Source organism: Columba livia, chromosome 20 (assembly GCF_036013475.1).
Source record: "Columba livia isolate bColLiv1 breed racing homer chromosome 20, bColLiv1.pat.W.v2, whole genome shotgun sequence".
In the NCBI taxonomy this organism is placed as follows: Eukaryota; Metazoa; Chordata; class Aves; order Columbiformes; family Columbidae; genus Columba; species Columba livia.
This window is the reverse complement of record NC_088621.1, coordinates 2,937,482-2,957,932: the sequence shown is the minus strand read 5'-3', so window position 1 is coordinate 2,957,932 and position 20,451 is coordinate 2,937,482. Positions and strand designations below refer to the sequence as shown.

The 20,451-nt window shown below is 42.8% G+C and overlaps 2 protein-coding genes and 1 long non-coding RNA gene across 3 annotated transcripts in view; 2 read left to right on the top strand and 1 right to left on the bottom strand.

Annotated features, from left to right (window-relative positions):
* The window catches only part of RAD51C (RAD51 paralog C), an 18,069-nt gene extending 8,200 nt beyond the window's left edge, over positions 1-9,869 (top strand). Inside the window, exons 6-9 of the mRNA XM_065036788.1 lie at positions 250-316; positions 3,343-3,403; positions 5,923-5,983; positions 9,548-9,869. Of these exons, the coding sequence (XP_064892860.1) occupies positions 250-316; positions 3,343-3,403; positions 5,923-5,983; positions 9,548-9,649 (291 nt within the window). The 3' untranslated portion in view covers positions 9,650-9,869. The remainder of the gene's footprint in view (positions 1-249; positions 317-3,342; positions 3,404-5,922; positions 5,984-9,547) is intronic.
* LOC135575904 (uncharacterized) lies at positions 1,500-19,818 on the bottom strand. Its single transcript, XR_010467334.1, has 4 exons — positions 19,596-19,818; positions 18,242-18,297; positions 11,045-11,136; positions 1,500-2,653 (listed from the first exon to the last, which is right to left on the bottom strand). It is a non-coding gene; the product is annotated as an uncharacterized LOC135575904 (long non-coding RNA).
* The window catches only part of PPM1E (protein phosphatase, Mg2+/Mn2+ dependent 1E), a 57,355-nt gene continuing 56,522 nt past the window's right edge, over positions 19,619-20,451 (top strand). Inside the window, exon 1 of the mRNA XM_065036787.1 lies at positions 19,619-20,451. Coding sequence (XP_064892859.1) covers positions 19,754-20,451 — 698 coding nt within the window. The 5' untranslated portion in view covers positions 19,619-19,753.

The following is a 20,451-nucleotide window of genomic DNA, read 5'->3' as shown; positions in this document are numbered from 1 at the left end:
CCCTTGGGAAGGAAGAAATGTAGGTTTCTTGAAAGTCCTGAGTGAAGGAAATCTACCTGCCATGCAAACTGAAAATACATTTTGCAAGGTTATCTTATTTTGGTTTGGTTCTTGGGAAAAGATGAGGCAGTTCTACAGATTCTTCTTGTTAACATAAAAGCTTCATTACAGTAAGAAAGAGTTTTGCCCAAGTAACTACTGATAAAAGCTTTTGAAAAATCCCTCTCTTGCTTCTGTTTCCTCTTCTAGGTAGTTCTGACAAACCAAATGACAACGAGGTTTGGACAAAGCCAGCCCATGTTGGTACCTGCTTTAGGTAGGTGTTTAGCTGGTGAGTGGAAAACTGAGTTAATCTTCCAATCTATGATTTCCTTTCTTTTGGCATCATGTACAAAGAAAATGGAATTGTTTGTTGAGCCCATCAGACCCATCTGGAACTGCCAGCATTGTGGAACTCTGCCGCATCCTATGTGCTGGCTGAGCTGTTGATGTGATTGTCTTCCAATCTGTTTCTGCCAAAAGCGGACCAGGTACACTTCAGCTTTTTAAATAATAAGTAAACCTCTGATAAATCAGGTAGTTAACACTGAAACTGGCTTGTGAATGATCGTGCAAAAAACGTAGGGACGGACTTGGGTGCAGTAAAGCTCTAGCGGGAATGTCGTGATGAACAGGTTAAAGCATTAAGAGGAGAACACAGCCTAACATTTGCACACCTCAAACTAAGCTGTGATTTCCTAAACTCCCTGAGAATTCACTGCCTCTCCAAACAGTTCTAATTGTTTATTTTGCCATTGCACTTGAATGCATTCCGGTAACACTTTGCAAAGGTGTTTCATGTTTGCTGCATAGCTGGAACTCTCCGCCTGGTGCTCTCTATAGTAATGATGTAGAGGGAGGTTCTACATGTGATCCTCAGCCACACAGTGACTTCAAGTGTTTTTTTGCTCCATTTTTTTCCTGAAATGAGCAGAATACCCCACATAGACTCTTCTCCTGCAGTCACAGTGGAAAATAGAACAGTTCTTCTTCATTTTGACAAATGAAGAAAAAGCACAGCGTTTAAATCTTATTTCAGGTTGTAACTTTGTAGTATTTTATGATGTACTTAAAGGGCACAAATTCTCTGCTTCAATTTCCGTGCACTAAGTAATGATTCCCTTGTTCTGAGGGGACAGTACAAAGGCAGAGATGTTCTCGGTGTCCGTACAGCACTGAACCATTTGGCACAGATGTAAGATAAAATGAACAATACTGACCAGCTCCTCCGAGACTGTGAAGAACGTGGAATTTTGAGCTGTGCATGCAGATAAAGACCCAGCTTCCAGTATCTGACCCTTTTTGTCATTTTTGCCTCTTGCTCTCTGATGTATCATTTTTGGCAGCCTTTCTGGCTACAAACTCCATTAAAGATAACAGATTCTGTCTTTTTTCAATGGCCAGTGTTGTTTGAGAGCTGTTGTGTTTATTGAGTCATAGGGACAGTAAAGAATGTGAAGACATTCAGAGTAGGTTATAATTCAAAGATATCACATATTGTCTTGCACATATTTTCTTTTACAAACATTTAGCTTGGCATAACCTCATATTGACCATAAACTGATTGTGACTCTCACCAGAATGGGTGTAACCACACAGTGCTGTTAAACTGAGTCGTGTGTACTCCTGCAAAAATGAAACTTGGTAGCAGTTGGTAAAATATTTAAGCTAAGAGATATTCCCCTGATCCTAAACCGCGATATCTCAAGTTGAGCATTTCAGAGTGGTGCAAAGATGGGAATTTACTCCATAGACTTGGTGCAAGTATTGAGCTGCTGGATTCCAAGGGGATTTTTATGACCCTCTCTAAAGGGATGCTATTTCAACAGTCCCATCGTAAAAGCTAAAGCAGCTCCTACTCCTGCATGGTTGGTTGTAGCCAAAGGAACTATTGAGGGAGGCATCGGCAGCAAAACCCCAAGAAAAATCAATCCTGTTGCCTCCCCTAAGTATATATTCTTTTTCCCCATTGATTGGTAAGCCTTAGAAACAGTCTGCTCTAAGATTTCAGAAGAGCATTAATCTCTAAACTCGTATTCAGCTTCCTAGCAGAAGGGAAGTTCTTATTTATGAAAAAAAAAGCACAGATGCTGCAAAGTATTAAGGCAAGAGCTTTATGAAGGGGACAGCTTTCTTTCCCTCTAGTGATAGCTAAGCTGGATGTTCCTAGACATTTCTACTGGATATATTTAGAAAGAAGGTCAAATATTAATCTACAGCCAGTTTAACACAGAAATATCTTATTTTACAGTAGCATTTTTCTCTCATATTCGATACAGTTGGAAACATTCTGGTGTAGAATTTGTACCCATTGTAAAATGCGTTTTGATCTCTGTCTCGAAACTGTGTCTGATAGCCAAAATCTTTAATCTCAGCTTGGATATCGTGGAGCAAGCTCTGGCAAGATGCCGAGAGGGTCTAGGTCTTCATTACAGTTGAATCATTTTCTTCTTTCTCCGTGCTGTAATGAATACCAGAGCACATGGGGCTGACCTGATGGAGACCAGCAAGGCAAGGATTCCGAGGTCCCAGGGCTGCGCGCAGGTGAGCGGGAGAGCCTTGCAGCGCTTCACCAAAACGACTGTTTTAAAGTGCAATCCATCTCTGGAGTCTCCTGGGAGAAACAGAGGAAAACATCCAATAAAACTGCCTATAAATGGACTGAGCTTGTGGTCAGGTGTGAACTGAAACAGTAGTTTCCTCTCAAACAGGATGACAATCCAAACTTCTCTTCCTCCCACCACTCTCCCCACCGCTTGCTTGCGGTTGTGTTCTTTTGCATTTTGCTGTCAGAAGCAGCAGACTGCTTCAGGGGCCATTAATACTTTAATAATCATTTACTTTCTCCCAAAGCTTACATCCCAGAGGGAGTGATGTTTGCTCATAATTATGCCTGAGAGACAGAATATCGCATTTTTGAAGTAGGATTTAGACATACTCACTAGACTTCTTCAGTAGTAATTAGAGAAATCGTTTCTTCATGCTGCCTCTTTTTTCAAGATTTGTCTGTATTTGTCCTTTATTGGGTATCTATAAAATCTCTCTATAAATATGGAAGTATTGCATCAAGCTTTCTATAAAACACGGTGAGCACAGAGGTTATTCCTTGTCTCTGTATATTTAATAATCTAGTTGTGAAATCCTTGCACGTATGAAAAAGATGTAGTTCATTACTGCGAGAAGGGTGTATATGTTTTAATCATGGGGTTTTTTTGGAAGACTGGTCTAATTTCAGTTCAGTTTACTGATGATGCTGCTATTACAGGAGATAAATAAAATAGCCTGTCATTTTGTGTCACGCAGGAGAAAGCTGGGGACATGCTGCTACTGTCCGTTTAATCTTGCACTGGGACAACAGTCAGAGGTAAGAGAAAATGCGGGCAAGGGAGGTATGTAATAATAATGACAAATGTGACATTTGAGAGCCTTTTCCAGACTGGCTTTGGTGGCCTGGCAGGTATTTGGATGTGACTCCTGGCCATGTCCCAGGCTGCTGAGGCTCAAGAAGAGCTTTCTAGTTCAGCCTAAGACAGCGTGGGCCCAACTGTCAGGCTCATCCTCCGCACCACGGTCAGCTTGCTCGCTGCTGTCCGTGCTTTCTGACAAGACACCGTGTCTCACCAAAACAGAACATCCTAACGGCGGTTGCTCAGACACAAAAGTTTAGGATCTGGTGGCTAAGCTGAATTTTTTTGTCGTTATCTGCAGTTTGTAAGCAGGGAGAGGAATTTCTGTGCTTCAGACTTTTAGGCCCCAGGCAGTACAAAGCCAAAGATGCTGAAGAAGGCTTTGCACCTACCCGGGGGTACTGGGGAGGATGGACCGCAGGCCCGCTGAGCCGCGGTGGCAGCGTTTGGACCTTTTTGCTTTTAAACGCAGCAGGATGGTTCTGCAAAACCGGACAGCTGTGCAGAAACCAAGTGACAGCGAGCTGCAGAGAGGGAGGGGGAGAGCTGCATGTCCAGTGCAGAGCTGACCTGTGGAAGATGGTTTTTAAAAGGCCAAAGGAATGAGGATGACCTTTCTAAAACCAGGATGAAGTTGTGTCTGTTGCGATGAGATGTGTTTCCTGGCCTTTCTCCCCTCTTCAGGATATTGCAAGCTCATTTTGCTTTCCCAGTCAGTTAAATTTGTCTTGTATATAGTATCACAATGCAGCAATTTGAGATTAAGAAGCCTTGCTTCAATTCCCTAATCTTCTGCAAACAACGAATAAAAATGCCACTGCAATGTTGTGCATAGTTTTACTTGTTAAACTTGAACAAAAAATGCAGTGTCGCTTCCTCGTGGAGTTTTGCTTTAAATTCTGAGTTTGAAGGCAATGCAGAATGATTACAGCAGGCTTTTTAATTTGGAATTAAATTAACATCACTGATTAGTTAACAGCCTTTATAAGAGAGAAGTTGCATCAACATGATTGCAGAGTGAACAAAAGTTAATTTTATAGATCAAAAGTAAAGAGCTTTTTTCTTCTTCTGCAGCACAGCCAGGAAGGCTGCAGATACAGGTTGCGGAGAGCAAGCCAAGGACAGACAAACGTGGTTTATTTACTGTTCTAAATATGCAGCTAATACAGAGTGGGGCCTGCAGAAGCACAGCAATTCCAGTTACAACTGCCTATCTGTGAAAAGCAGAAGTAGCTACGTTCTGTTGCATTTTTACACAAACCACCTATACCTGATGATCCATTGTGATTTTGTTCTTGGTTTTATATTAGGTTACTGAGACACAAAGATGACCATTTGAGAATCCATTTGCCTTTTTTTTTTTTTTGGCTTTGGCCATATATGATACCTGTCTCTTCATACTGTTGCAAATGTCAGAGTTTAATTATAAGGGTTCTCGATGCTGTGAGGAAAGATCCTGTTGAGTCAGAGGCACACAGCAGAGCTCCAGCTGAGCGCTTGGAAAAGCACGGCTCCTGCACCTTCAGATTCAGGCTGTTTTGTGGAGCATAACACGGCTTAAATGTTCTGAGGAATTCCCTGTGTAGCTAATACAAAGTGGCAGTGTTCCTCAGGCTGTAATTACGTGCTCTCTAATAGAATGGTACCGCAGGGAGGTGAAAAACCCCCCGAAATAAATAACAGGACCTTTGGCAGGGTGTCTTGATACAGAGAGCGAAACGCTTTCTGTACCGGCTTTACGTGAGTTTTGGGGATGTTTTCAGCCCTGGGACTGGCTGAGAAACCCCTTGCTTTGAGGGGCTTTGCAATTTTCTCTCTAGATCATGCAAGCATCTATTGGGCTATGCGCTGTGTAAGTACAAATCAGGATGCGTCGCTTAGAGTCTAAATGCACAAAATCAAAGAAGTGTTAGAGAAGCACAAGGGAAATGATTTTCTCAAGGTTATGCTGTATGTCAGTGGCAAGGTCAGGCCTAGAAATGGAGCATCTTATTCTCATTCTCCATTCGCTAGGTTGTATTGACAGGCTTGTGAAATCCCTAGAAAAAAACCTCCCTAGAAGTATTTGAATTCTTGAGGGTGTCTCCCAACTTTGAGAGGTCAGTGAACAAATGATTGGTAAATGCAGCAGGAAGGAGTTGTGCTCAGACCCCTTTTTTGTTTGCATTTTAAGAAAATGGCATTTGGAATTAACTCATAGTGAATATTATTCCAAAAATGTGACTAAATACTGTGATGAAATAAGGCTAATTAATCAGTCACTCATTTTAGTAGGTCTGCATTGTATTTGAGCTGACAGGTCATGTAAGGATGGGAATTTGGCATCCATGGTTTAAATGACCTATATGACAGTATATAAGAATTGGACTTGTCACCTGCCCCATGACTGGGGGAAAACTTGGTCTGGTCATTTGATGACTTGCAATTTTTATTATTGTATTCACTAATCATAATTATCTGGTTTTTGTTTAACCAGGTTGGCAACGTTGTACAAGTCACCGAGTCAGGAGGAGTCAACCATACCCTATTGCATTACAGTTAGTATTTCTTTTGGGATGGAAATGCAGCGATGGGGGCAAATTGTTACCTGTAAAGGAATTTTCAGACACATGAACAAATCTAAGAATGATGTTCGCTTTCTCAGTGTTGCCTTTCAGTTGCCTTCTGACGGTAACCAGCAATATTGCGATGTCTCCAGGTTGATGAGTATTTTGCACCTTTTCCCTTTAGAAAAATGACCCAGCGTGTTAGTCTTAGAGTGAAAGCATTTTGATTTCCAGATCACATTTACAGCCAGCCTGTCCCCATCTGTTCTTGTGTAAGTATTGCTGATTTTATCTGCCCTTGATGTTAAGTTTTGGCCTAAGTGCAGTTATGGAGAACAATAATGTGCTCTCTGAGCCTGGAACAAGCTGTTTTCTCCCTTGTCAGGTAGGTGGTTGTTTCCCCAGTTGCTCCTCTCTGCATCTGCTCCAGTTGAGTTCATCTTTTTAGGACAAGGGTGACCAGAATCGTACGTGGTATTCCAGAGGTCTCAATAGTGCTATGTGCTTACATATTTCCACATCTCTGCTTTAAGTTCATTGCCTGATATAACTGAGGTTGTATTTATCTCTTTCATAGCTCCATCCTACCAGTGACCCTACGACCAGCCGATCTGTAGAGATTTTTCTCCTCTGTCTGTATCATATGAAGAGCTTTCAGCTTATGGCTGGAGTTCTCATTCATCCCGAGTTAAATCCTGTGATTATTTTCTTTCGTGGAGTGCTCAGATACACGTTAATGAGAATGCATACTGCCTAAGCTGTATTTAGGTTTTAAAAAAACCCCACCGCTCGACTCGTATCTTCAAATATCAGATACATAGGTACATGCCACAACTATTTGCTATGTGTCCTCATGGAAACACGTTGCCATAGCATTTCCTGCAGATTTTAATGTTGCCCTAAGATGAGGTCTTCAAGCTATCAAATATAAATCACTTTTTTTTTTAACTCTGAATGTATTCACCTGGACAGAAGAAATACTGCAAATATACATATATTTCTTAACTCTGTAAAGACTGGAAGGGTAAGTGGGACGATGTCCCAAAGTTGTTTGGCTCATGTGATGTGAGTGCGCGGCCCTTTCCAGCTGACAAACAGATGGATTTTGTCTTAGACACTTCAATTGCCTTTTTCTTTCAGTTTTATATGCATTATAAAGCAGCTATGCTCTCTTCTTCTGTGTGAATGCACACAATCTTGACATACAGTTGAGAGTGTATCCTAATCAAAGATTTGTTAAAACTTAAGATTATCCCTGTGTTTTTTCTCTTAATCCTGTTGAGCTGCTTCAGCAGATGGTTTCTGTAAGGAAAAAAAGAATGTATTCTCCATTTCTTTCATGAAATTCAGGTCTGACGGTAACAGTCCGCTGTTATCATTTCTCATTCCCATCTCCGTAGTTAAGCTGGAAGATGTAAATACACATTCAGCGTTTCCAAATCTGATCTAGCACATCTATGTATAACCAGCACATAAAATAAGATAATTTAAAAATATAATAATAAGTTCCTCAAGCCTAGATCCTTGAAGATGTTTAGGCTTATGCAAATTAGATGGTTTAGTACCATTGACAAACCGGCTGCTCCGTGCCTGTAAGCTGAGGGAGAAGTGTGTAACTTAGTGACCGAGCTCTAGTTCCCTCTCAGCGTGTCCTTCCCGTCACGCTGGCAAGTCGGTCACTGCTCTGGGCAAGCGTGGAAGCCGTGGAACACCTATCAAATTAAGTGGAGTTTCTTTCACAGGGTTCATTCTTAAGTGCAGAGTATAGAAATGTAAATTGATTTATGCACAAGGGAGTAAGTAGATCATCCAATCCACCTACATTTCCCAGGTAACGTGGCCTGATTATTTAATCATGAAACATAGAGACCCAGGACCTATATTCTGGATAGGAATTGTCAGTATTTCCCTGAGCTGTGAAGGGTCTGCCAGACCAGCAGTGAGAATACGGCTCAAGTAATAAAGCCATCTATCTTTGTCAATCTTGATGCAGTCTGTAAATGCCAGAAGGTTAAAGAACAATTCAAAATGACTGCAGACTATCTCAGCTTTGTACGTCCTTGGCTCCATTAGCCACGTTCTTGCCATCTAAAAACCAGTAACAACTTCACAAATATACACAAAACTCTTGGATTTTTCAAGGCGCTATGCCCAGAAGGTACGTGCCTTTAAATGCAAAACATCCATACTAAGCAGCCTACTTTATGGTGTTCTGGCCTTTATAACCATTGGAATGCTTTCACTGGGAGTCTAGCGTGCTGGATTAAGTGGATTCTTGGCTACAGATCCACCTTTGTGCCTGAGGGGAATGGCAGAGATTAGATGCAAGCAGCAGTGAAACACTAAACTTAAAGATACCCCCTTATGCTATTTAGAATAACACTTGAGTTGCTTATAATAGCAGAGGGACTGCACAAATTCTGCCCTTGTGGCACCTCTTGCTGTTTGTTCCTTTGAAAACAGCAGGCTGCCTGAGGTGAGGCATTGAGAAACAGAAATATAGAAATGGGAGACTTACACAAACCAATTCGGACTGGGTTGTGTTTTGGTTTGGGTTGATCTTGGTGTAGGGGACACTGGCATTTTAGAAGAGTCAGGTCTGATGGTAATTCTACCTGCTTTTTCACACTGCACCAGCCCAAAATGCTCTCATCCCCACGCTGTCTCTACCTGAGCATTTAGGATCCCCAAAGCAATTTTTCAGATTAAACCCTTTTCCTCCTGAAGTCGTCACTGAGCTGGCAGTGCTCCCTGCACAGCGTTTGTCTGGAGACGGGAAGACAGTTGCAGGCTTCACGTAACATCTCAGCATTTCCATCTGCATCGGTGACACGCTTAACTAACTGCTTTTCCAGATCTTTCATATTTTAAAATCTTTTAAAATCATTTAATTGCGACCTAAGGTAACAGAAAATAGGAATGGTACTAAGGCAAAGAGATCACTTCAAGCTCTCTGCGTAGCAGCATCTAGTTTTCACTTCAACATTTATTAATAGTTTTTGGCAGCTAAAGGTTCTCATCCCTTTGTGTCCCATAAATTACTATGCTGGGGCAGTCTTTGCAGTCTAGAGACCGATTCAGATATGCTGCTCTCTTACAATGTCTCATTGATGTTTTCAGTTCATTAAGTAGCTACATAAAAATATCCTAGGTTGTCGAAGTGCAGAGTTTTGTTTCTGAAAATGATTGAGGCAATTAATCCAGTCATTGTGCTTCTGTGGGAGCTTGAGAAAGGGCTGAAGGCTTTGGCTTTTAATTTATTTAAATAGGCAACATAATTTAGAGAGAAGCAGGGCTTCATAGTCATAGGAGTTGTTAGATAAAATGAATAGGGAACCTGGTTGGTGAAAATGAAGTATCTTTAAAAAACAGACATAATTATTAGTTGTCATGTGTGTTGAAAATCGTGCAGTTCTGAGCTTGGCCTGGTCTATCAACGTTCTGTGGCCGCTCATCTAAAATAAATGACAGCATTATACCTGATCTTCTGGGAAGCAGTTACCCATGCAGTATATCCATAAAGTGTTATCACATGATGTTGCTTATATGTTACAGTCTCATGGTTTCCGAGATGTGCAGCTTCCAGCTGTCACTCAAAATGCAGAAGATACTGAAATGAACCCTCGCAAACGGCCACGGAGAGAAGAGGAAAAGTAACAGCGATTCCAGAGTCGAAGGTTAAAAAATGCGTGATGCCTGAGAACAGTTGCATAGTGAACATGCAACCAAAGGCAGCCCGAGAGACTCTAATCTAAACTCCTGCTCTGGATATTATTTTAACATTAAGACTGCAATATGCAAATTTCTGTTGCAGGAAATTCCTTTGTGTATGGCATAATTTTACTTTTATAATAAAATTCTATGTTTTCTATAACAAGGGGTTTCAGGTTTTTTTTGGGAGATGGAGAATACAACTACTTTGGGGAAAAAAAAATGAAATGCAAGCGTCTAATACATTACATTAATGATACATGTCTTGATCAATCATCTGGTTTTGTGTGTATCTGAATTTTAACAAGGTTTCCTGCGGCAATCTGCTCACATGCCTCAGAGCAGGGCAGAAGGCAGTGGAGCTGCTGATGGATGCTCTAAGATAAATAGGAACCTAAATGCTGTGCCAGACCGGGCCATCAGCCCTTACCTGCTGCAAAGTCCTTGATCAAGGACAACCGAAGCCGCGGGTTCAACTTCTCATTTATCTTATGGTAACAACAGAGAGGAAAGACTAGATCTGAAGGGCAAAAGATTTAATCCAGCACGGTAACGTCTTAGTAAGACTATTCTACCATCGCTTGAGCTTGAACCAAACTGCTGCACAGCCCTCGGCTTCCATGTTCTTTTCATAGCAAAGGATTCAGAACGAAGATGCTGTAATTAGGATCTGTTTTGTTTGTTGCTTTAATAAAGAGGAAACCCAGGTTTCTTAGGCACCAGCAATACATTAGCAGCTCCAGAATCTAAACCAAATGAAAGAATGAAAGTACACTGAAAATAAAGCAGGGATTTGTCCTCTTTTTATTAAGAGAAAACAAATCAATAAGATTATTAGAGGAGAAGAAAGGTACCGCAGTACAAAACAGTAATTACTTCAATTATGCGAAGTATTTGTCTGTACACATGCACACATACAACCCCTTTCTGGCATAGCGCTGGATAATGTTATAGCTGAGGAAACTCAGCCAGCAGGCTAAATGGAGAACTCAAGTTGTGGGAGTCACTATCTTCAATTTTTAATTTAGTAACACTAAACTGACTTTGCTTTGAAACAAAATTCTGTGCTGCATCTGAGTCACAAAACTTCTTTATTCAAAAAGCTGCAAAAAAAAAGTGGCTGTGATTTTTTTGGATCATTATAGTGTTTAGATATAAATTACATAATAAAATATTAAAAGGAAAAGTATTCCATTGCTATGCAGCAAACTGGGCTGTGTGAAAACTTCAAAACTGTGAGTCAGGGAGAAGCAAGGGTGACATAGAGAAAGAACGGCGGCGGGATTGTGACTCAGACAAACATTTCAATGCAGGAGACACAGGCAAACAAAAGGATCCTACCGCATGTGATGTCAGCAAACGCTCCGCTTGGGAACGGCGGCTTCCTACGTATTGCAGCGCAAGAGGAGGGGGAGCCAGCGCAGCGCACATGCCTACGTAGCCACAAGGAAAACCATCCGTTAAGAGTGTTGTAGCAATATTTTAAGAAGCACTGCTGGTTACAACTGATAGCTGCTATTTAACACGTTTGATATTTATGGAAAAACCCGTTTCTCTCAATTTATTGTGTTCTGATTGAATATCCTCAACACGCGCTTCTGTGTGTGAGGAGAGTAAGGATGTGTCTCCAATACTATTGATTTCAGTTGACAGGGGGTTTTTATTTTGTTGGTAGTAGAGTAGCATCCAGAAGCCCCAGCTGAGATGCTGATCTTGTTATACCAAGATAAATCGTTTTGTCTGAGTAAATACCAGATCTTCCAGTATTCCAGGCATCATTATCAAAATAAAAAAATTGCAGAGTTACTGGTTAACAGTGGGAGTTAAAAACATGCAAAGGAAGCATTGGAGCCTCTCTATGCTGAGATTTTAATTCTTTGGTTTTCATATTGAAGCTATTATAAAAATCAGCTCTGCAGACCAGAACTACAGAGAAGAATCTGTTGGCGGAGGCAAAATTAGATGAAATGAGGCAGATTTCGTTCTATCTGCTGGAGAGAAGGAAGCTGTTCCAGGCTTAGAATTGCATATAAAGAAAGAATTTGACCGTTGCCTCACCAATAAATCTTCCATGGCAAGCTGATATTTTCTTACATGTCCCTACAATTCTCTTGCTTGTCACAGCATCAGTGAGCAACAGTGAGTGGCACAAGAGAACTTTATGACAGCACAAAAAGATTCTAACTAGCCAATGTCATGGCACTGAATCAAAAATAAAACAGGTTATTTGATTTGCTTTTTAAGTCCCAATTTTCTGAAAGGCAAAAGCTTTAACTGTCATGCTGAGTTTTGAATGATTCCGTTTTGTAGGAAAGACATTTACTTGTGGTGTAGGAACCTACTTCGTCACCGCAACAAGAATAACAGTTTCTACCACAGGGCTTGGCAACAGGAAAACACTGTGGTCACACTGTACTCCTTCTCAAGCCCAAATCCTGCTTTGAAATTCTAGTTTGGACAGAGAAAACAACAATTTATTTCTTCCTGGTTTTATGTGTTCTGCACCTCTTTCCCTTATGAAACACTGAGAAACGAACTAGCTACCAAAGAGAATAAAATTAAGAAAATATGAAGAATAAATAGCTCATCTGAAGGTGAGAATGTGTAGCCAAGTTCAAACAGTCCCATGTTGAAATCAATTACGAACTGGTTGACTAATGTGGAAGGAGACTCAGCTGCTAATCTGAATGCTGAATGCAGTGCTGAGAACAGTACATTTAAAATATAACAGCTATTTTTCTGTTGAATTTCAGTTACTGTTCCTTTAGTTATTTGGGGAGACTGAAATTAAATTTATTCTAAGGTATTTAACGGATGAACAAAGGTGAAGTCCTTACCGCCTGCCTTTTGAACCCCACCCTTTTCCTGAACAAAAGAAGATATGCAAGTTGAAGGACAAGTCATTGTGTTCCAGCTTCTCAGAAGAGATTGTCTTTACCACGCTCACATTAAGCTGTATTATATTGTTTTAACACATTCTAATCCTGTATGAAATATATATGATTGTCCTGGTTTTGCTAAAAACAAGTTTCTCTCTCGGTGAATTTTGCCTGTCAGCTAAAGCTTCATATTAACTGCATTTTCCTGGAGAACCAGACACATGTTTTGGTAAACCTAGCAATGGAATGCAAACTTATTGATAAGCACAGATGGACATCTCGCCAGAGGGGCGACGAGAAACAAGTGACCAAGAAACTGACCAACTGTGTATAACATCCCATTCACGTGAATACTGCATATAAAAGTGCGAGATCACGAGGATCTCGTCCCTTCTGCTCATGGTGACATTAGCAGAGGACCTTGCTAGTCGTCCCAGCGAACTGAGGCCTAGTGAGAGACTGAATCCAGCTCCGGTTGGCTGCAGAGTCCAGTCCAGGACTTTGGGTGCCGGCTCTGCAGTTGCTGAGACTTTCAAGATTGGTTTTGTATATTTTGTATTATTTTTCTCTATTCTTATTAGTAGCATTAGTAAAACATTGTTAATTTTTTCCAACTCTCTTCTCTCTGTCCTTCTTTCCCTCCTGATTGCCTGTGGGAAGGGGGGAGAGGGAGGGGCAAAAAGGGGGAAGTGGGGGGGGAGAGGGGGTTAACAATACATCTGCCAGGGTTTTATTGTCACCCCACAATCTTAACCCTCGACAATGATTAAGTTTTGAAGTACGGTTTGATGCTTTCTTGTCCGAAGACAGAGTACCTTGAGGGAAATGGAATAAATAGAGCGCTTACATTGCAGTAACACAAATATTACAACAGAATATGTAAGGGAAATAATACTTTTTGTACAGGATGAGAAACAGGGAGGGTAACTGGTGATTCCCAACCAGTTTGAGCCCACAGCCCGGCTGCAGGGGAGCCATGAGGCACCGGGTGCCAGAGGTGGCAGCGTCCTGGGGCCGTGGACCAGCCTGTCCCGTCCTCCTCCGCACCAGTCGCCCTGCGCCGCAGAACCAGAGCCAGCTGGTACCTGCTCCTGGGCTTCCCCTCTCCACAGGCCATGTATTCAACATCGTGTGGCTTCCGGCCACAGCGTCACTTGGGATGACTGGGGACAGGGGAGTTGGCTTCCCTCGGTGAGGGCGAGATTTCTGCGTTCATGTTCTAGACTGAAGAATGAAATCAGCGGGAACTGGCCCCCTTCCCAGCGCTGAATTTCACCCACAAATGCACCCTCTGTTAAACTGTAAGATACTGTCTTGCTTCCTGCAAGCAATAAATATTCGTACAATATGCACTATCGATTTATTAGAGAGTTTAAGCTCTGCACAGTTAACTACATCTATAGGAATAATAAATGGTATTATAAGCAACAGATCAGTCACTACATAAGCAGTAAAAAGGTTAGATTGTATGCTGAAAGGATGCATAGAAAAGCATGTATTTTACTAAGTCATTCTTCAAGAATTTTAACTAATACTGTTCATTTTGTTACAAAAATTACTTACCATTTATTTAAATGGTGCCAGAGAAGAATCAGGACATTAAAAGAAAAAAAATCACATTTCAGTTTCAGACAATGGGAAGACAGAATGTTTAAAATGTAAAATATCTAGTAATGTATAAAGGAAAGTAAAGAGGGAACTCTACAGACCTCAATAAATGGTTCTAATTTGATCTAGGTGCTTTTCTCAAAGCCTCCCAACATGCTGTTTGAATACTTGCTCAGTTTGGCATCTCACATTGCATTATTTTGGAGTTTAAAATTTCTGATGTATACTTCTAATACTCTAATTTATTTAGTGTGAACCACCACCACTTTAGCAACATGGTTACAACTACACTTGCTTAGTGATTCTTTCCATATTGTGACTGGAGCAGAGTTATCACAGAATCAGGAATCTATTCCACAGTGAGATGATGAACAAGTCATTTAAAGTAAGTCTGTGGAAGAACCAACAGAATTTTTTAAATCCCACTAAGCACCTGCCTTAAACTTTGCTCTTATTTTAGGCTGAACTTCACCCTCCACTCCAAAAAGGCAGAATATGCACAGACCATTAAATCCCTAGAACAGATTATAAATAGGATTTAAGAGGTATGGCATTTTGTATTGCCTCCTCTGAGCAGAAGTGAGCTTCAGGCTCAGGAATTCCAGTAGTGCTCTATTCTCACAGCATGGTACTGTGGGACGTCAGCCTCTGATGAAATGTGTTGCAAAAATGGAAAGTACAGAGGAAGGACCTGGCACGGAACCACTGCCTGCAAGCTCTGTCGGCTGCTGATATCCAGGAGGTCTGCACCCCTCATCTCCGCTTAGCAGTAAAAGGAAATTATGATAATGAAGAGTGACTGACTGCTGAAGTGGATCAACCTTAACAAGAAGATATTGGACCCTGATGCGCTCCTGCCTGCAGGATGATCTCACGGTTTGACAAAATCCAGGCCATGTTACCAAGCATTCTGTGGTCAGTGCGTTTTGCTGCGGCAATCCCACGGGCTCTCATCTACGGTCACACTTCAAACAGTCAATCAAAGGTTTTATGATGTAACAAATTTGGTATTCGTCTTTGCCTTTGTTAATGGGAAACAAGGCACATTGTGCTATATCTGCTTCGACACTGTTCCAGACCTGTTTAGTCATGGCAAAGGGCTTGGCTTTTCGTTATTCTTTCTTCCACATACTTTTCTCCAACAGATTTCCAAATCTAACTAAATAGGCATGGGCTAATACCCCGTTTCTCACTACTGCTGTACAAAGGACCCCCTTTCCTAAAACGGGATCTGAATGGAAGGATGAAAAAAGGAATTTTCCATTGGAATGGGATTGGAAATTTCCATGACAGCTTTGGAAGCGGGATTCAAGCCTGAAATGCTGTGTTTTGCAGTGGATATAGATATTTCAGAATCATCTTCGACTATTAAACTGGAAAAGCTGATTTGACCTCAAAAACTTAAAAGAAAAAACAGTGAGAGAAAGAAATAGAGATAAGTACTTTGGTACTTATGAATATCCTAATACAGTACTTGTTACAGTAAAGGAGCCAGAAAAACAGTGGTAACAGGAGTTACTGGGTTTTTTAAACCTGCAGTTCAACACAGATTGAACCTAGGAAAATGAACTGGAGCTCAAAGCAGCTTGTCACCAAGAGCCTTTTCCCTGTATTCCTTTCGAATTCTTCCTGTCTTTACTCTTAACCAATTTAAATTATTTTAGTGAATTGAACAATAGAGTTTGAAGAGCTATAAAAAGACTTATACATATTCACATTCACAAGGTGACCGATATTGATCATATGAATACATATCAAGAATTTGAATCTCTTCCAGCAGCATCTTGCAAGCATCATTTCATATATCATCCCATATACAACAGTACATTCAACAGTAGATGTGCCTTCAAAACGAGAACAGCCAAAGGCTTGGAAATACTTGCTTTTCTGGTGGTTTCATGTGGCCAGGAAAACAGACTATAGCTTCCAAAATTACTTCTGGTTTACTGCAAAAGCCCTACTTTTTTTAGGTATTACTTTGGAAAGGCAATTTATTTACCATTGCCTTTTCCCATTATACCCTTTTGTACGGTGTTAGAGTGTATACCATAGATTTATTGAATACTGTCAAATCGTTCTTAATGCCTCTTCAGTTTTCCTACGTGTCAGTGTACAAGAATCACTTCCAAAGGTTACAATAAAAATAAAAAGCACTTCTTTTTGCACTCCATACAATTCAGGTCACCTCCCCACGGCCTGCTCAAATCCTGCTTATTTCTCACCAGTAAAATGAGAAAGAGGAAGACACCATTTTAAGGCTAAAATTAAACAGATTTCTTCCAACATCACAGTGTAAGACCTTCTTTTAAAAAAAATGCAACATGATGAAGCTGCAAAGGACACAAACACCTGTTAAGTCCTATCCTCTGATAATATGTTGCAAATCAGTTACTTCAGACTTGAAATTTTATTAATTGTGCATTTATTCACACAGAATCACACAGAATCACACAGAATTGACTGGGTTGGAAAAGACCTCAGAGATCATAGAGTCCAACCCTTGGTCCAACTCTAGTCCGTTTACTAGATCATGGCACTAAGTGCCACGTCCAATCTCAGTTTAAAAACCGCTAGGGACGGCGAGTCCAGCACCTCCCTGGGCAGCCATTCCAATGCCTGACCACTCTCTCTGCAAAGAATTTCTTTCTAATATCCAGCCTAAATTTCCCCTGGCAGAGTTTAAGCCCATGGCCCCTTGTCCTATTGCTGACTGCCTGGGAGAAGAGACCAATCCCCACCTGGCTATAACTTCCCTTCAGGTAGTTATAGAGAGTGCTGAGCTCACCTCTAAGCCTCCTCTTCTCTAGACTAAACAAGCCCAGCTCCCTCAGCCTCTCCTCATAGGTCTTATGTTCAAGTCCCTTCACCAGTCGTGTTGCTCTTCTCTGGACCCGCTCCAGCACTTCAATCTCTTTCCTGAGCTGAGGGGCCCAGAACTGAACACAATACTCCAGGTGTGGCCTCCCCAATGCAGAGCACAGGGGAAGGATCAGTGCCCTTGTCCTGCTGACCACGCTGTTTTTGATACAGGACAGGATACCGTTGGCCTTCTTGGCCACCTGGGCACACTGCTGGCTCATGTTGAGCTTCCTGTCCATTAGTACCCCCAGGTCCCTTTCTGTCTGACTGCTCTATTCCATCCACCTAACCTCATCACACAGGAACCACTCATACTGCTGCTGCCTGGCAAGCCAGGGTGCACCGAGCCGTTCTAAATTTAGCTTCCAGAGTTACCAAACACTAAAAACATTTCTTAATTGTACCAAACACGCCTCTCATAGATTAGTGCTTTACTTGATAATGCATTGTATTCTGAGTGTCCTTTTCGGGGCAGCGGCAGCAGCGTGGCTGCCTTGTGCGGTAATTGCCCACCCCGGTGTCTGCACAGAGCGGAGCGATAGCAGGTTCCTGGCTGCCCAACTCAGCCACACCACCCACAGCTGCCATATGTTCCACACCGCGGGTTAATAAGAATGGTTTTTCACCTTCCCTCCCAGAAACAAATGTCAGCATGGCGCTGAGCCATAAGCTCTTTATTTAATATTGAAGCAAAACAATGCTAACTTGACCACAGTGCCAAAACTTGACAAAGTATCCTGAGTACAAAGTTCTACTCCATTTCATTTTAATTAGTGTCCTCTGCAATTAGACAAATGATGAAAAGCACATGGGGACTGCCAAGATGAATCAAGGACATCTGGTAACTTTAACATTTCAACATGATACAGATAGGTATTACTCTCAAATATTCTTCGTGCTGTTTGAAACAATTAAAAAAATATACAATTAACAAGAATTTAAGAAAAATACTATTAAATGCTTTTGAAACTCTTCTTGGATAGCTTTAATTGCTGTTTGTCATGCAACATGAATCTGATCATACATTGTAGAATTAGCTGGTATTTCCCTAAGACATACTATAATATGAATTTTTAGAATTGACATCATAATTGATTATCTGGATTACAGTTTCTTAGAAACCCCAACTGCCTCTGAACTACTAGTGAAAAACAACTAATCATGCATTTAAAAGTGCTTTTTTGATACTTGCATTGATATGCATTCTCTTGAGGCTTGTGACTCACTGATGATGCAGTACCCAGAAACCTAGAAAAAATAAAACCAAAATCCAGCAATGACATCAGCAGCTGCAACTGTGGGCTCTCTCTTCATAAAGAACTATGATGTTTTTTACCCCTCAAACCCACGGGGCATTCCTAAATAAATGAATGTTAAATTGAAAAATATATCAATGGTATGCTGAAAAAAAATACTAAGAGGTATATTTCAGGAGAAGCTATGCAATTTTCTGTAACTTTAGTAGCTTTTGGCTGTGAAAGACTAAGACTAACTGTGACAATCACATTTTTAACTCTCATGGCTTTTACATATTCACAAGATTGCAATATGATCAGTCAATGCAGTTGCCGGAAATATTCTAAAATTAGTTTGGTTCTGAAATAACAATTCACCAAACAGAAGACAGATTTACAGCAGCACCTGACATGCAGAGGTAATTACTCCAATGCAGAGAACAACAGGTTACAGCAAGCTCCTGTCCTTGTTATAATCCATTAAAATTTGAGAATATTTTTGCATATGAGGCTCATGATTTGGCCATTTTTCAAGGTATATCTGACATTAAGGATATCATTCCCTCCCATGCGTACAAACTATTTTAAATGTGTGACAATTATACCTGTTCGCTGCTGGCATTTATGGATCTGACAGCTCTGAAAATAGCTTTTCAGCAGCAAGGAATCAAACTAGGCAAAACGCCTTTCACAAAAGAAAGACCTTTATTTAACAGCAGTGGGATACCATAGATAGAAAGAAGATACCATTTAGGTTAGAAAAGACCCTTAAGATCATCAAGTCCAACCGTTACCTGGCACTGCCAAGTCCTCCACTGAACCACGTCCCTCAGAACAACACCTACACAGTATTTGTATAGTTATAACCACGGACTGGCTATAACTTTTACATTTCAGTCAGTGTTTTATCTTCAGCCACTTATTAACTCTGCTGTGCCAGGACATCGAATGTGCAGGCATCATAGAACGTATCATTTATAAACCCACTTGGCTATACATATGCCAATCTTGCACATAAACGGGTGTTGGGATTTTTGTTGGGAATGGGTAAATCTGACTCCCAAGCTCTCCTGGGAACGCGGGGAGTATTTGGGCAGTTGGGGGGCGCGGGCCCCACACGGACCCGCCACAGGGTCACCAGAGGGGACACTTTCACCGAAATACCGTGTGTTTCACGGCCGGCCGTTTCCCTCACGCTGACCCACTCTGGTTTTAAAACCGCCGTTCAGAGGCTGCTCCTGGCAGCCGGCCCGGGGCTGCCGATGCCCCCACACCGGGGGGTGAGGCCGGGCCGCCCCCGGCCCCGCTTACCCTGCGGCCCCGTCCTGGCTGCGAGCCCGCGGAGGCGACACCGGCGCCGGAAACGATGAGCGCAGGGAAATCCTGAGGCAGAGATTAGGTAACAGGGAACGCGCTCTCAGGTTTCCTTCGGGTTCCTGTGAGGAACCTACGCGTCTGGCTGCCTTCGCATGACTCATCGCAACGGCGCGGCTGTCAGCGCGCCTGCCCCCCCTCCACCTGCCTCCCCCGGGCCGCTCTCCGCCCGCTCGGCCTGCCGCCCTTTCCCGCCCCCTCAGGCCGCGGCCCCTCGGCCCCCTCAGGGCGGCCCCGCTCCCGCCGCGGAGCCGCGCACCCCTCGCCCCCCCCACCTCCTCCCGCGGCGTGCGCGCCCCCGCGGGTCCGGCTCGGGAGCGCGCGCGCAGGCGGGCGGGCAGCAGGCGGCTGCCGGCGGCGGGCAGGGAGCTCTCTGCGGGCGCAGTGCTGATCCGCCGGCGGGCGGCCGGGAATGCGAAGCAATGGCCGCGGGCGGCTCGGGCAGCGGCAGCGGCGGCACCAGCGCGGAGGAGAAGAGCTACCGCCGCTTCCTCGAGCTGTTCTTGGGCGAGTTCCGCGGGCCCTTCGGGGCAGAGCCGGAGCCGGCGCCGGCTCCCCCCCCAACTGACGACGCCGCGGCCCCCGCTGACGAGGACCCCGGGGCAGAGGGAGAAGCGGGAACGGCCGCCGAGGCGGAGGAGGGAGAGGGCGATGCCGGCGACCCTCAGCCGCCTGCCCCACCGCCGCCTCCCCCGCCGCTGCCCCCGCTGCCCCGGCCGCTCTCGGAGTACATCACGGAGGAGGAGGTGGAGGGCGAGTGCCTGGACCTCTGCCTGCAGCAGCTCTACAAGTA